The 13,777-nt window shown below is 51.4% G+C and overlaps 1 protein-coding gene across 1 annotated transcript in view; it reads left to right on the top strand.

Moving 5' to 3' along the window:
- The window catches only part of ARHGEF28 (Rho guanine nucleotide exchange factor 28), a 137,199-nt gene that overhangs the window by 83,232 nt on the left and 40,190 nt on the right, over positions 1-13,777 (top strand). Inside the window, 8 exon segments of the mRNA XM_017350622.4 lie at positions 270-346; positions 2,153-2,331; positions 3,373-3,464; positions 4,547-4,729; positions 8,011-8,142; positions 10,368-10,468; positions 13,450-13,488; positions 13,587-13,634. Coding sequence (XP_017206111.3) covers positions 270-346; positions 2,153-2,331; positions 3,373-3,464; positions 4,547-4,729; positions 8,011-8,142; positions 10,368-10,468; positions 13,450-13,488; positions 13,587-13,634 — 851 coding nt within the window.

The following is a 13,777-nucleotide window of genomic DNA, read 5'->3' as shown; positions in this document are numbered from 1 at the left end:
ATTTTTCTTCCCCTTTGAAAGCTATAACACTAAATTTTGCTGGAGATATATTTACTCATATAGCGTGCAGCCTTAAACACTAATTTCTGCTAACATTTATGGATTATATCTCTGGCTATCATAATATGTATCTTTATAAAGCTTTTATAATTAGCCTGAATATTTGTCTTTATTTTTATTAAATTTTTAAAATACCAAACATGAACTTAGAATATTTATTAGAGGCATCTGAACTGTGTGTTGTTAATGCCTGTAAATTTTTTTTTAAGATATCCTGGCTCTCCTTCTGACTGATGTGCTGCTCTTTCTACAAGAAAAAGACCAGAAATACATCTTTGCAGCTGTTGTAAGTATTTGGCCAAGTGATGGTACTGTGATAGGTTTGGTCCTGCATTTTCATGAGAAATGTCTGAAATTCTTAGTGAAACCCTTATAATATGGTCACTAGCAAGATTATGCACTTTTTACGTTCCCATTGTTACTAGTGATTGCAGTGCTCAGGATTGAATTCACATTCAAACCTGCAAAATTTGCAGAGAGAGGTTGATGCATGGACTCAGTCCTGGCACCCTGAGTAGGAATCCCTGGAATATCAAAGAAGGTCATTTCAGGCTGGTGCCGTGGCTCAACAGGCTAATCCTCTGCCTAGTGGCAATGGCAAACCCTGGGTTCTAGTCCCGGTCAGGGCGCCGGATTCTGTCCCGGTTGCCCCTCTTCCAGGCCAGCTCTCTGCTATGGCCTGGGAGTGCAGAGGAGGATGGCCCAAGTGCTTGGGCTCTGCACCCCATGGGAGACCAGGAGAAGCACCTGGCTCCTGCCTTCGGATCAGCGTGGTGTGCCGGCCATGGCGCACCGGCCGCGGCGGCCATTGGAGGGTGAACCAACGGCAAAGGAAGACCTTTCTCTCTGTGTCTCTCTCTCTCTCTTTCTCACTGTCCACTCTGTCTGTCTGTCAAAAAAAAAAAAAAAAAAGTAATTTCAAAGTGACTATGTAGGCTGGGGCTTGGACAAGCCTGGGTAGCTTGCTCGTCTGTCCCCTCATGACGAAGTTTTCTCCCACTACCCTGAGAAACACAGGCCTCATTCCTAGCTGGGACACTCTGCGTGCACTCTGGCACGTGACATTAGCTGCCTGAAAGTTGTGTGATGTAGGGATAGTGCTAGGAGTGAGCAGCTGGGGGACAGAGTGCCAGGGTGGAGGCCTGTCACCCAGTCCATGAGGGAGAAGCAAAACCACACCCACCGGCTGCCTGTGGAGACCAGTTCTTCAGATTCACCCCCGGAGCTGCTCATTATGCTGACATTCTCTGGCAGTGCCTTCAACTGCAGCTATTCCCCAAGTCCATATTTTGGTGTTTTTTTTTTCTTCTCTTTGGATCCCCGGGTGCTCAGAACCACTGTCCACTGCAGGATCACGCTCAGTCCATGTTGGTAGAAGAGCCGGGTCTTGGGTGCTAAAAAAGTGGCCTTTCTTCCTATTCCCGTCTGGAGGCCTTGCGTTAGATGTGGTTCTGCACGCACTTATTGCGTGCCAGCTTTGTGCAAGGTGATGTGGTGAGCACATGAACATGGCATTGACCCGCAGCTGCCTACTGGGGTTCTGCTGGTCCAGGGAATGCGGAGGCACTGCAGGGGGAAGCGGAGAAGTTCTGCGACAGAGCTGGCCGGGCGCGCCTGCGGCGTGCAGGGTCTCACCTGGAACACGGACCGTTCAGTTGTACAGCCCCCTGTGCTCCCTGGGGTTCTGTTCCCACCACCTTACTGAAGTGGTGATGGAGCTCTTCCGGTCCCCGTCCTCCTCAATCTTTCCATCACAGTTGAGAGACTGTTGCCTTCCCGTGTGCTCCGAGAGAAATCCCTCCTTCCTGGACCACGGCATTTTGGTTTTTTTCCCCCCTCACTGTCCTGGGTGTTCATTTAAAAAGCTGTCCTTTTGAACCACCAGTTGTCCAGGACAAACATTCTCCAGAATCCTCCCTGTCCATCCTCCTTCCTCCACACGCTCTCAGCTGGAGATCAAGCTGTTTTGAAAAGGTCGGAAGTACAATACAAGTTGACCTGGGATTGCCGCTTTCTGTAGCTCATGTGTTTCTCGCCGTCCTGACTCTGGCCAGGGTGCTCTCTCACCTGCACCTCGTCCTGTTTCACGCAGGATCAGAAGCCATCCGTTATTTCGCTGCAGAAGCTAATTGCTAGAGAAGTTGCCAATGAGGAGCGAGGCATGTTTCTGATCAGCGCGTCATCTGCTGGTCCCGAGATGTACGAGATCCACACCGCTTCCAAGGAGGAACGGAATAACTGGATGAGGCGGATCCAGCAGGCAGTGGAAAGGTAACCTCCGTTTCTGTCCGTAATCTTGGGAGTGGGCTCATTTGGATGGAGACAGTGTTCTAACCATGTCTCTCCTGCATGAAAATGTTGCTTCAGCTGGGATGGGCTGGCCCCTGCCCCTGCACCTGCCTGCGATAGCCCCCTTCCTGCCGCTTTGCCCTCCACGCCTCCCTGCACGTAACACCCTCGCCCGCCCTCTGCCTGTGTGTGTCCCGCCTGGCTTGGTGCAGCGCATGCCCCGCCTCCTTCGTGAAGACCTCCTCAGTTCCAGCGGTCTCTTCCTTACCTGAAATTCTTTAACATCTGCCCTCTGACGCATTTGTTCGATGCTTGTTATATACTGCCTTGTAGCTATTCTCTGTATATATGTGTGTTTAATTAGATTGGAAGCCCCTTGAGGGCAGGGACCTTGTCTTTCCTTTCTCTGTGTGCCCAGTACTGAGGAATCATTCAATAAATGTTTTTCCCTTGGTGGATGAAGTGTTCTATGGCAATTTATTCCTCACTGCTTCTGCAATGACAGTTTTGATAAAAAGGGTTCCAGGCTGGAGTGGTCAGTCTTATTGGTAATTTGATTAGTGAGATCCCGACATTCTCTAAAATCCTTCCATCTCTGCTGCACCCCCTCCAACTCAACCTGGCCCCCTACCTTCATCCCCTCAACCCTACTACCGCTATGAAGAGTAGAAGTGCCCAAATGTTACATAAAGCAAAAATTATTATTTCAGTCTACCTGTGTGGACCTTGGCACTCTGTCCCCCACTGCTCACTCCTAGTGCCATCCCAGCATCACACATGTTTGTGTCGGAGTATTTGAGTCATCTGTGTTGCTGACTTTTTGATAACCATGTTCGATTGTGCACGATCCTTTAATACACTCAAGGGAACAGAATTTCTGAGCCAAGGAGGGCTGATGAGTGTTCAGTGCTGAATTTTCTCCTTTGTGAGGAACTCTATTGCCAAGTCCCCATGTTCTCCCAATGGGCCTGCGTATACTTGGCTTTGGCTTCAGTGTTCTCTCTCGCCTGTTTTCTCTTCAAGTTGCCCAGAAGAAGAGGGAGGAAGGACAAGCGAATCCGACGAAGAGAGGCGGAGAGCTGAAGCCAGAGTGGCCAGAATTCAGCAGTGTCAGGGTTGGTATTTGTGCTTCTGGCTCCCGGCTGTGGTATGCTCCTTGGGTGTTGGGAAAGCCCAGGCAACGTGAATGGCAGGGAGGGCTAGTTGATTCAATCTGTGTGTGTTAGCCAAGTCCAAAAAAAAAAAAAAAAATACTGGCACTAGAAATGCTCAAATGACACCCATACACACACACACACACACACACACACACTTCTGACATGGTGTGGGCACTGTCCTGCAGGTGATCGTTGGGCTTCCTGCCTGATGGATTAATTTAGGTCCCAGCACTGTCATGTCACAGCCATGTGACTTTGTGGACAAGGCCCTTGATTTGCAAATGCGTGACAGAGGGAATTAGGTGGGCTTGGTGCTTCTCCACTCTGCCTTGCCAGGGGTCTTATCTGGAGAGACCTCAGAAATGCTGATTCCTGGGCCCCAGCCCAACCAGTTGACTCAGCATGTGTAGGCGGCCAGCATGGATTGGGTGGTTCCAGTGCTCCCCGAGAGGAATAGGCATGGTGCCTTCCATGCCAGGGAAGGGCCCTTTGAGCTGTAAGACTTCTGTAGCATGTTGAAATCCAAGGAAAATGACGTACCCAGTGATGGTCAAAGGAATTGGCTGTTTAGAAAAAATGTGCTTGGTTTTGACCAAGAATCGCTGAGGCCCAAGTGGCTTCTGCCCTTGCATTGTTTTCCTTGTGGGTATTTACTGACCACGGACAGGCCTCTGCAATTTTCATTCCTGCACTTACTGTGTAGTCTTAATAGAAAACAGCACGAATAAACAAAGAGTGGCTTTTGCGAGTTTTCCTGGAGCAGGGGAATGGGAGAGGCAATGAACACTGCGCGAATTCCTTATTTACAGAAAAGACAGAGGAGGCTGAGCGAGCGGCGAGTCTCCTGCTGCCGGCTGCGGGCGCCAAGTGGAAGAGGCGGGACTGGAACTTGGCTCTAGCCCAGCCACTAACTCGTGCTTTTCCTTTTAAATCGGGCCGTGCCATCTATGCAGCACCATCTTTGTCGTGTGGCTCGGATTTAACATTAGTTGCTATGTTTGTGTGAATGATAACCTTCTGTGGTGAATATCATTTCACAGAAATACTCAGCAGCCAAGACCAGCAGATTTGCACGTATTTGGAGGAGAAGCTGCACATCTACGCCGAACTTGGAGAATTGAGTGGATTGGAGGATGTGCACCTGGAACCCCACCTCCTCATTAAACCCGACCCGGGAGAGCCTCCGCAGGCAGCGTCCTTACTGGCAGCAGCACTGAAAGAAGGTAAGCCGCTTTGACAAGGACTTGGTCTGGCGAATTCAGGAAGTGTTAGGTGAACACCTGCTACGCGACATGTGCTGTGGTCTTGGTGCAGATCTGTCAGGTGGTATCAGGTACATAAAACACAAAGCAACAGGGCAAGGGGGAGGGGAGCGATGGAGTTCAGGTGGTTCTGTCTTAGGGTGACCAGAGAAGGCCTCTCTGATACACTGACACATAAGTAGAAGTGAAGGAAACGAGAGAGCCACGAGATATCTGGAGTGATCCAGCACTGGGAAGAGCAGGTGCAAAAGCCCTGAGGCAGGTGAGTGCCACGCTTTTTTGAGGAACAGCAAGGAGGGCAATGCAGGTGCAATGAAGTGAAGGCTGGGGGTAGGAGACACAAGTTAATTAGGTCCCAGATTACATGCATTAAGGTAAAGAGTTGGAATTTCAATGAGAGGGTGAGATGGGTCACATTATAGTTTTCAGTGGAAGGGTGGCTTGATGTATGTTTTAAAAGGAACTCCCTGAGGGCCCCATGGGTAGTAGACTGACAAAGTGCAGCTAAGGAAGCCCAGGTTATAACAATGGGTGGTGGTAGCCAAGGTAAGCTCACTGGGGGTGAGAAAGTCCAGCAGGTGAAAAGCCAGGCTCGTGGGAGGGCTGAGTTCATAGAATTTCACGGACTGAGCAGTTTGGAAGGAGGGGGAGAATTGTGCCTAAGGAACGCCAGCAGGGGGCGGTGGCTGGGACGGGGCGTGGTCTACAGATGCATGGTCACAAGGAGGGTGGTGAGTGGTCCCCTCTGGCAGGAACTTCAGAGGAGGAAGCTGAAGGGATATGTGGGGGCGTGGTCGGCAGGTGCTGATGGCAGAGGGTTTAGGCTCTCCTGTAGCCTCAGGACTTCAGCTCCGGGGTGGGGGTGGGGGATTTAGAAATCTTGGGACTGTTCATCTCTATTTCACTGTCGAGGAAGGTGGGGGCCGGAGAGGGGCAGTGGGCTGTCGGAAGCGGCCCCACAGGTGCATCACCCAGCCGTTCAGCCAGCATCCACTGAGCATCCTTCCGTGAAGTTTCTGGTGGGGAAAGGCAGTGCACAGAGATAGGACAGGGGCCTGGGATGGGCAAGATGTCTCCCACCAGGTCGTTTTTTTGCCATAAGAATTGGGAGATGAGAAGAAGCCAGCTGTCCCAAGATCCGGGGCTGGGAGCGTTGCTGGGCACAGAGAAAGTGAATACAAGTCCCCGAGGCTGAGTGACCGTGGCTCGTCCAAGGAAAGGAAGAAGGCCAGGGTGGTGGCAGTCGGGACGCTGCCCTGAGCAGAGGTGGCGTGGGTGGACCCGGCCTCAGAGCTCTGTGGGCCGTGGTTAAAACGGCATCATTCTCCACGAGGTGAAAAGGCATTGGGAAGCTTCAGCGTGGGTGTGGCACAGCTTCTTTGTATCTTAGAAAGAACCTGGGCTGCTGAACGGAGAAGAGATTGGAAGGGGTTGCGTTTGCCTGGAGAACTGGAGGAAGCAATTGCTGACTCCGAGAAGCGAGATGTTGGTGCACTGGTCCAGATGAGGGCTGTGGGCAGTGGAGGTGGAGGAAGTGGACAGGTTCAAGGTGTGTTGTAGCAGTGAAGCCTAAAGGGCTTCCCGGTGGGCTGACGAGAGCCAGGGACGTCCTTGCTATCCTTGATGAATCCTTTATTGAATGAGTTCCCAGCTCTCAATTAGCCAATGGCATTAACATCCTCCCTCACCAAGCTGGTTTGTGAGCGCCCTCACCTGTGACTCCTGTGCCAGGAGCACAGGTGGACCCAGCTGCTCAGGGAGCCTGGGCCATGGGCAGGTCGGAGAATCCCCCACTGGGTCCTTGTTCCTCAGCACCAGGGCTGCCCTGAGCGCCCGAGCAGGAATTCTCATGAAGGTGAGAGCTCCCTCTCCTGGGGTTGGACAGAGGCAGTAATGCGCCTGGCAGGGCTCCCTGGGGCTGCCCGGTGGGGCTGCTGCTCTTCCCTCTCCTCCTCCTGCTCCCTTGGCTTCTCCCCGATGGACTTTTTCCCAGGCCCGGTTTCTCACATGGCTCTCCTGCTCCTCCCTGCTACAGGCGCCTTTTAGCACTGTCATAGCTGGGGCGTAGAACTTGGAGCTGACCGCAGGCTACTGAGCGTGGTCAGGTGCATGTGTCTCTTTCCACGTGCAAATCCGTTGTCGTCCAGATGCCCAGCGGCTCCTAGAGCAGAGGAGATGCCCAAATTGAATGCCGAGTAGTTTACGAATTGAATCACTGGACAGAGTGTCTAGAAGTGTTTGTCAGGCTGTCGGAATTATACACTTCCAGGTGGTAGCTGAAATGCCGTGATTGTAAACCAAATCTTCTGCTGTTTGGTGCGGTGTTTCCTAAGCTGACCTAAGCCTGGCATCCTCAGAGTAACCTCTGGTACTCATTGAAAGTACGAATCCCATCTTCTTCTCCAGAAAATCTGACCCAGCACATCTAGGGTTAAGATTGAATCTTGATGTTTAAAGCAAGTGTGGAGAGACATATTGTGTGGAAGAACTGCTCGCTTGGACAGGTTTTAAAATTCTCATCTGGGCCGGCGCCACGGCTCACTAGGCTAATCCTCCACCTAGCGGCGCCGGCACACAGGGTTCTAGTCCCGGTCGGGGCACCGGATTCTGTCCCCGTTGCTCCTCTTCCAGGCCAGCTCTCTGCTGTGGCTTGGGAAGGTAGTGGAGGATGGCCCAAGTCCTTGGGCCCTGCATCCCATGGGAGACCAGGATAAGCACCTGGCTCCTGGCTTCGGATCAGCGCAGTGCGCCGGCCGCAGCGTGCCAGCCGTGGTGGCCATTGGAGGGTGAACCAAGGGCAAAGGAAGACCTTTCTCTCTGTCTCTCTCACTGTCCACTCTGCCTGTCAAAAAAAAAAAATTCTCATCTGATTATTGTGTTTAAATGAACTGAACTGCAGAACGTCTTCCAGCATGCTGCATTGGAGATGTTTTTATGCAGTGGGTTTAGACTTTTTTTAATCAAGCTGGTGCTGTGTGGTATGCGGATGCTGAAAGCGTTGGTCTGGTTTGCAGGTCAGCACACTTCTGCAAAGGGCTGGTGGTAAATTCTCTGAGTGTGTGTCGGGGAACTTTGAAGGCAGGCTGTACTTGTGTGTGTGCCCTAACAATCCTTTACAAGTGTAAAGACACAGTGTAGCTCCTGGGCCTATGTAGAGGCAGGCACGGCCCAGGTGTAGCTTGCCAACCTTTGGTCTAGATCATCTGTCTGTTGTTTACGTCTGTGTTTGTCTTTCCACCCAGCTGAGAGCCTGCAGGTTGCGGTGAAAGCGTCGCAGGTGGGAGAGGCCAGTCAGCGCTCCGAGGACAGCTGTGCAGACTCTGCCTGGACAGACGCACCTGGCTCCCAGGAGCTGCCGGGGTCACCTGCTGCCTGTAAGTGGCAGCACAGGCCTGGGGTTGAGCCAAGCACAAGGCCTGCAGCTGAGAGAGGTCCCGAAAATAAAGCCACGGCTCTGGCCCTGGCCGGGGGCCGGGGGCTAGGGGGTGGGGTCTTGGTGTATTTTTTCAAATCAGAAAACGATCAGAGCCTCGCCATGCTGGCCACAAATCCACACCCTGCAGGCACCGTCCTGACGCTGCGGCTGCAGGCACGGAGCGTGCGGAGTGGCTGTGGTGTGGTCAGCCACGCGCGGTCCTTCCTCAGACCCCTGCCTCACTTCTGATGTGACGGAAGGAATGCAGTTGTGAGAGGACTTTTACACTTGTTTGATTTTTTTAATAAAAGGGTCTTTGCATTAGTGCACAAAACTCTTCAATTTCATCTCATGTTCATTAACCAAGAAAGCATGACTCAGGAAGCTGGAAACACATGGATGCGCGCTCTCTCTCTCTCTCTCTCTCACACACACACACACACACAAGTGCCAAAGGATTGTTAACCTGCATCATCATACTTTTAATTCAGGTCAGAATGCATTTATTAAAACACCATTTCAACATAAAAACAGAATCTAGAGAATTAGCTGCTCTGAACCTGATCATACTACTACATGCATATTTAGCTAAATGCTTAATTCCATAAAGTTTCCGAGGTACGAGCATAGAATTCATGCTTCTTCATGGGTGGATGGTAACCTTACTCCCACAAGGTCTTATATGCACGAGAGAAAATATCTTTCATAGCCAGAGATTAGAGGATTGAGTTTTCTTAGGACTAACACAGAATAACTTGGTTAATTAAGATAAATGGAAACAGCATAGCTTTTTAATTGTAAGGTTTCTTTTTTTTTTTTATTTACCAGCACCAATGATTATTTTCCCTGTTCAAGTTGGGCTTTATCTACTCCTGAGTTTCTATTTCCAGAATGCGCACATATGTTTTTCATTGTGACCCAGGGGAGGTGTACTGCCCTGGGTGACTTCCTTTTAAGAGAGGAGCCTCATTATGCCACAGAGAAAAGGCCGTCTAAAAATACCGCCTGGGCTCTGCCACGCTCGGCCTCACCCCAGGGGACAGCTGGGGAGGCCTGTCTGCCCTGCAGCTGCTCCGAGCGCGTGGCGGCCCAGCCGTCCTTCCTGCAGGGCCATGGCAGTTCTCCCCTGTGTAGTCATATCTCCCCAGGACTTGGGAGAGTTGCAAAAGGACCCCGCGGCACTGCTGGAGCCGCTGAGAGGCTCTGTACCGAGCGGTCCGGCTTTGGGTAGAGGCACTGGGCAGGGGAGTGGGGTCTCGTAACCTCGTGACCCGCAGGCCTGTTCAATGTGGGCTGAGTTAGAGCCGGGGCCCCCAGAGCTGGATTGTGGAGTTAGTTGCTGAGGGCGCTGCCCGCACATCTGTGACTGCAGGCTTGGTTCTGAGTCAGGCCCTGGTCTGCTGAGGTCATAACCCCAGTGGAGCCTTCTGTTTGTGGTCCCCGAGACGCTCGAGCAGGTGGATGAGCGTTTGCTGCCTCCTGGGAAGAGCTGGACTACCTGGAGCCTCTCGTGCCTGCCTGAACCTGCTAGCAGGGCAGGGACAGAGGACCCGTCCACGGGCCATCCCCTGCCTCCACTTGACCTGCCCGGCCCTGGATGGGGAGGAGGACATGGGGAGGGCCTTTGGCTTCTCTCTCAGAGTTGGGAAGAGTAGCAGTGGCGAAACCACTTCTGGGGAGGTGTGGCCACGCAGGGGGTACAAACGGACCGAGGTATCCGACTGATGCCCTTTGAAGTGGCCCCTGGCGTCCTAGAGAGCTGCCATCAGCCACCTCCAGCCCTCTTGGAGGGTGCCTCCCGCCCTGCACTCCTCCATCTGAGCCTCCTTTCTCATCCGTTGCTCTCAGACGGGCCACCGAGGCGCACTGCCAAGAGAGCATGCTTCAGCTCTACCCACGAGGCTCTTCCCCATCACTGAACAGGAGCCCTGTGGTGCACTCTGTATGCCCCCAACAGCGCGTGGCTCCCTCAGTGCGAGCAAGACGTGGAACGGACCCGGCTGTGTGGGGTGGGTCTCTGGGCTGACAGCATGTGAGCCCCACGTGGGTGGGGACACCTCCGAGGAGAGGACGCCACGGGCATGATTCCAGGCGGCATTGCTTTGTCAGCTGTGTGGGGGACCCAGTGGCTGGCTGCTGACTCATGTCATCTTTTTTATTTCTGTCTCAATGCTGTGCTTGCAGCGCTTGGCCCAGAGGGGGCAGAAGGAAGAGGCTGTTGGGATGAGGACGGCGGGACCCAGGGTGTGGGAACTGGCCAGGAGATCCCCGATGCGGTGGAGAAGGTATTGTCAACCACTTTGTTAGCACCCAGCACCCATCACGTCGTGTCGTGAACCAGCCTCAGGTGCCGCGAGTGCAGTGAAAGTGCTTTTCTGCATTTGTGCCCCGTGAATCGCAGCGTTCGTCTCTAGACTTTCTAACTTATCTCTCCTTCCAATGTGCTTGTTCTTCCTGTGTCATGTAGGTGTAAACACACAACCGAGAAGTCATTACCCCGGATGGGAAGCCCGCCTGTGTGTGCTGTCTGCGCTGTCTGACTTCTGCTCTTCCCTTTTTTACTGCACACCCTTGCTTGTCGCTCACTACGTTGGGAGACTTTCACTGAGCACCGGGCCTGGGCATTCGGGGCCCCTGGGCAACCGGACGGCGCTAATGTAGCAGAAGTCAATTTCCACTTTGGGATGTTCTTGCTTCTTCCACCTTCCTTGAACTTCTTCTCCTGTCAAACTGTTTTCCTGTTACCACCAGCATTTCACCTACTTTTTGTAGATTTTTTTAATCTAATCTGACCAGTTTTTGCTTGGGGCAGAATAGTTCCAATTGCATCTCGGCTTTTGACTTACTGTATATGAAGGATCTTCAAATAATTGATGGAAAATGCACACTATGAGAAAAACTGTTTGTGTGGATTTCACATTTTTTTTTCCTTTTGCATCCAAACTGTTTAGTTCCATTTTCCATAAACTTTCTGAAGTATCCCTGGTACAAAAGCTATAACTCTGTCTTTACAAATTAAATGCATAAAATGTTCTGTTAACTTCCAGTGCAACTGAGATGTCAGAAATAGCAAAAGAGTCCAAACTTGAAGCTGGGAGGCAGCCAGTCGGCCGCTTGGTGTTGTCTGCAGCTCCGGAGTTGAGCTTTATCTGAAATGGAATTAGGTGCATTCCTGAGCACCAGCCTGGGCCATTGTGGGAAATGGCATATGGCAGGCCTTCTCTTATCTGTGTCACATTTGATATATTCTGTATTTTTCATATAAATTGCATATGACTGAAAAACCAAGTCCAAGGATGTAAAAAAATCCACTGAGAAGACAACTGTAACTTAGAGTTCTCTGCAGGCCGAAATGAATATGAGAATGCAGTGTTTTGCACCCCTTTTTCTGACTCAGCCTCCTGGCTTATTTCTTATTAAAATGCTCCCACTTTTCATCCTTCTAGGGCAGTCTTGCTTTTTGGTGTGACGTTCGTAGCTTGCAGCTGCTTTTATGTTGTTAGAAAGTAAGCATGAAGGAGAAAGAGTTGTCAGGCATAGCTGAATCCGCAGAGTGTCAATGCCTCCCGCCCCTAAGGCCTCCCTTTTGTGCAGGTGAGCATCAGGGAAATTTTGCCTTGAACACATTTTGATAAATTAAACTGATACTTAGATAGGAACCACTTGAAATAAAACCTTAAAAGGTATACAGTAGGTATTTTATTATTAATTTCTGTACCAAGGTAGGGTTAAAACAAGTTTCTAAAATAATCTTGAAAGAATATTGACTCAGTTACCCGACGAGGAGAAACTCTGTGCATCACCTACACAGTTGTGCACTTGCACCACAAGGTGGCAGCCCAACTCCGTTAAAAAGGTGATGTGATATTCTTGAGTATAAGTAACTACATGTAGCATGATTTTATTCATTGTTATATTTCCAGGTTTTATAGAGCTTAAAACTCTGTCACCTATGACCCTGGTATGAAAAAAATTATAGAATGTGGATGGGCAAGGCCAAAATCAGAAAGGGAACTGGAACTGCCCACTCAGACAGGTCCGGGCTTCTGGGTCCCAGTTGTCTTCTGTAAGGGAGGGCCTGGGACTGACGCCTCTTCATTTTCTCTCCAGCCTTTCACTTTCTCCTTGGGGGACTGCTTAGCAATGCCATGTCTGATTAGCGGTGTGAGGAAAGAGACCTACTAGGCTCCTCATGGCATCATCGGCCTGAACGCATCCCATTCAGCCACAAATTCAAAGTTACCTGAGAATGTTCCCATGGCCGACTGTTTTTTAACAGCTTAAACTTAGGTTTGCTGGGACAAAAGCAAGTCACTGACTTAGACTGTAGGTTCTTGGAGGGCGAAGGAATCTGATGACCACCTATAGCAGACAGTGTGGAGTTTAGTGGGTGATCATTGCTTATTTATTGAATAGAGGACAATCAGATTCAACTCATAGGCATTCATTTTTGGGTGCCAGTCGATGCCAGGCATCACCCTTGGGTTTGCGAATGCACCAGAAGCCCAGAGAGTCCTGTGTGTCACTAGGATAGTGAGAGCAGATAGAAAATGAACAAGCAGATGTCCAGTCCCGTCCCGGAGACAGGAAACCCCACTCTTGACACACACCCTTCATGTGTGCTGTGGAAGAAACAAGGACCCTGTCCCCAAGGAGCAGGTGGGCTCTTGTGTTCTTGTTCATCGCTTCTGCTGACAGCACATGTGCTGTGGGAGTCACTGGGCCCATAAGCCCTGACCGACAGGGGTAGGACCTGGCCGAGGCCAGCCCAGTGCCCCCTAGAAGCTGTCTTTGCTCCCAGTTGATCCCCAGCCACTGGCTCTGTTCGCATCATGGAGCTCCAGCACCAGGCACGATGCTCTCAAGTGTCCCGATCTGGCCTCTTGGATGCAAAAGGTCAGCCTGGCCGAGGAGACTTCAACCTGGCCACAGAGTGGTCACTCTAGAGTGTGGCTTGCACAGGTGGACATTGCCACCTAGGGTGTGCAGGGCCTCCCGCTGTCCTCCCTGGTTGTCTGGAGGGATGCTTGGGTGAGAGTGGCCACGCAGCTCAAACACCGAGTATGCAGGGAGGGGCTCTCGTTGCCAAGTGCTGGCTTCATTCCCTAGGATTCCATTCGGGCGAGGAGACAGCGTGGGTGCAGACAGGGAGTCGAGTTGAGAGAGGCTGGAGTGACTGACTAAGGTCAGACGTGTCCCCGCGTGACAGGGTGGCTCTCCCGAAGCAGAGCGCGCGCTCATTTTCTTGTGTGTTTATGTGTTTTAGGTGGAATGCAGAAGTTTTCCAGGTTCTTCGCAGTCAGAGGTGAGCTCCTACATACGTTCAGTGATCAGCACCCTCTCTCAATTTGTGGACAATGAAAGCTTTCTCGGGAATTTGACACTCGCGGCCTTGTTTTTCAGATTCTGCAAGCCATACAGAATTTAACGCGTCTCCTGTATAGCCTTCAGGTAACTGGCTCTCTGACCTTGTAAATGTTTCTCTTCACACACCTCGCTTTAATGACTGCCAGACTGCAGGAGCGGGACCATTCCAGAGGTAGGGAACGATCTGACGTGAGTGCCAGCTGCCTACATGGACCCCAGCACGATGG

Source organism: Oryctolagus cuniculus, chromosome 14 (assembly GCF_051225735.1).
Source record: "Oryctolagus cuniculus isolate XC-2025 breed Fujian yellow rabbit chromosome 14, ASM5122573v1, whole genome shotgun sequence".
Lineage (NCBI taxonomy): Eukaryota > Metazoa > Chordata > Mammalia > Lagomorpha > Leporidae > Oryctolagus > Oryctolagus cuniculus.
Note: the sequence above shows the minus strand (reverse complement) of the source record. Positions and strands in the feature narration are given on the sequence as shown.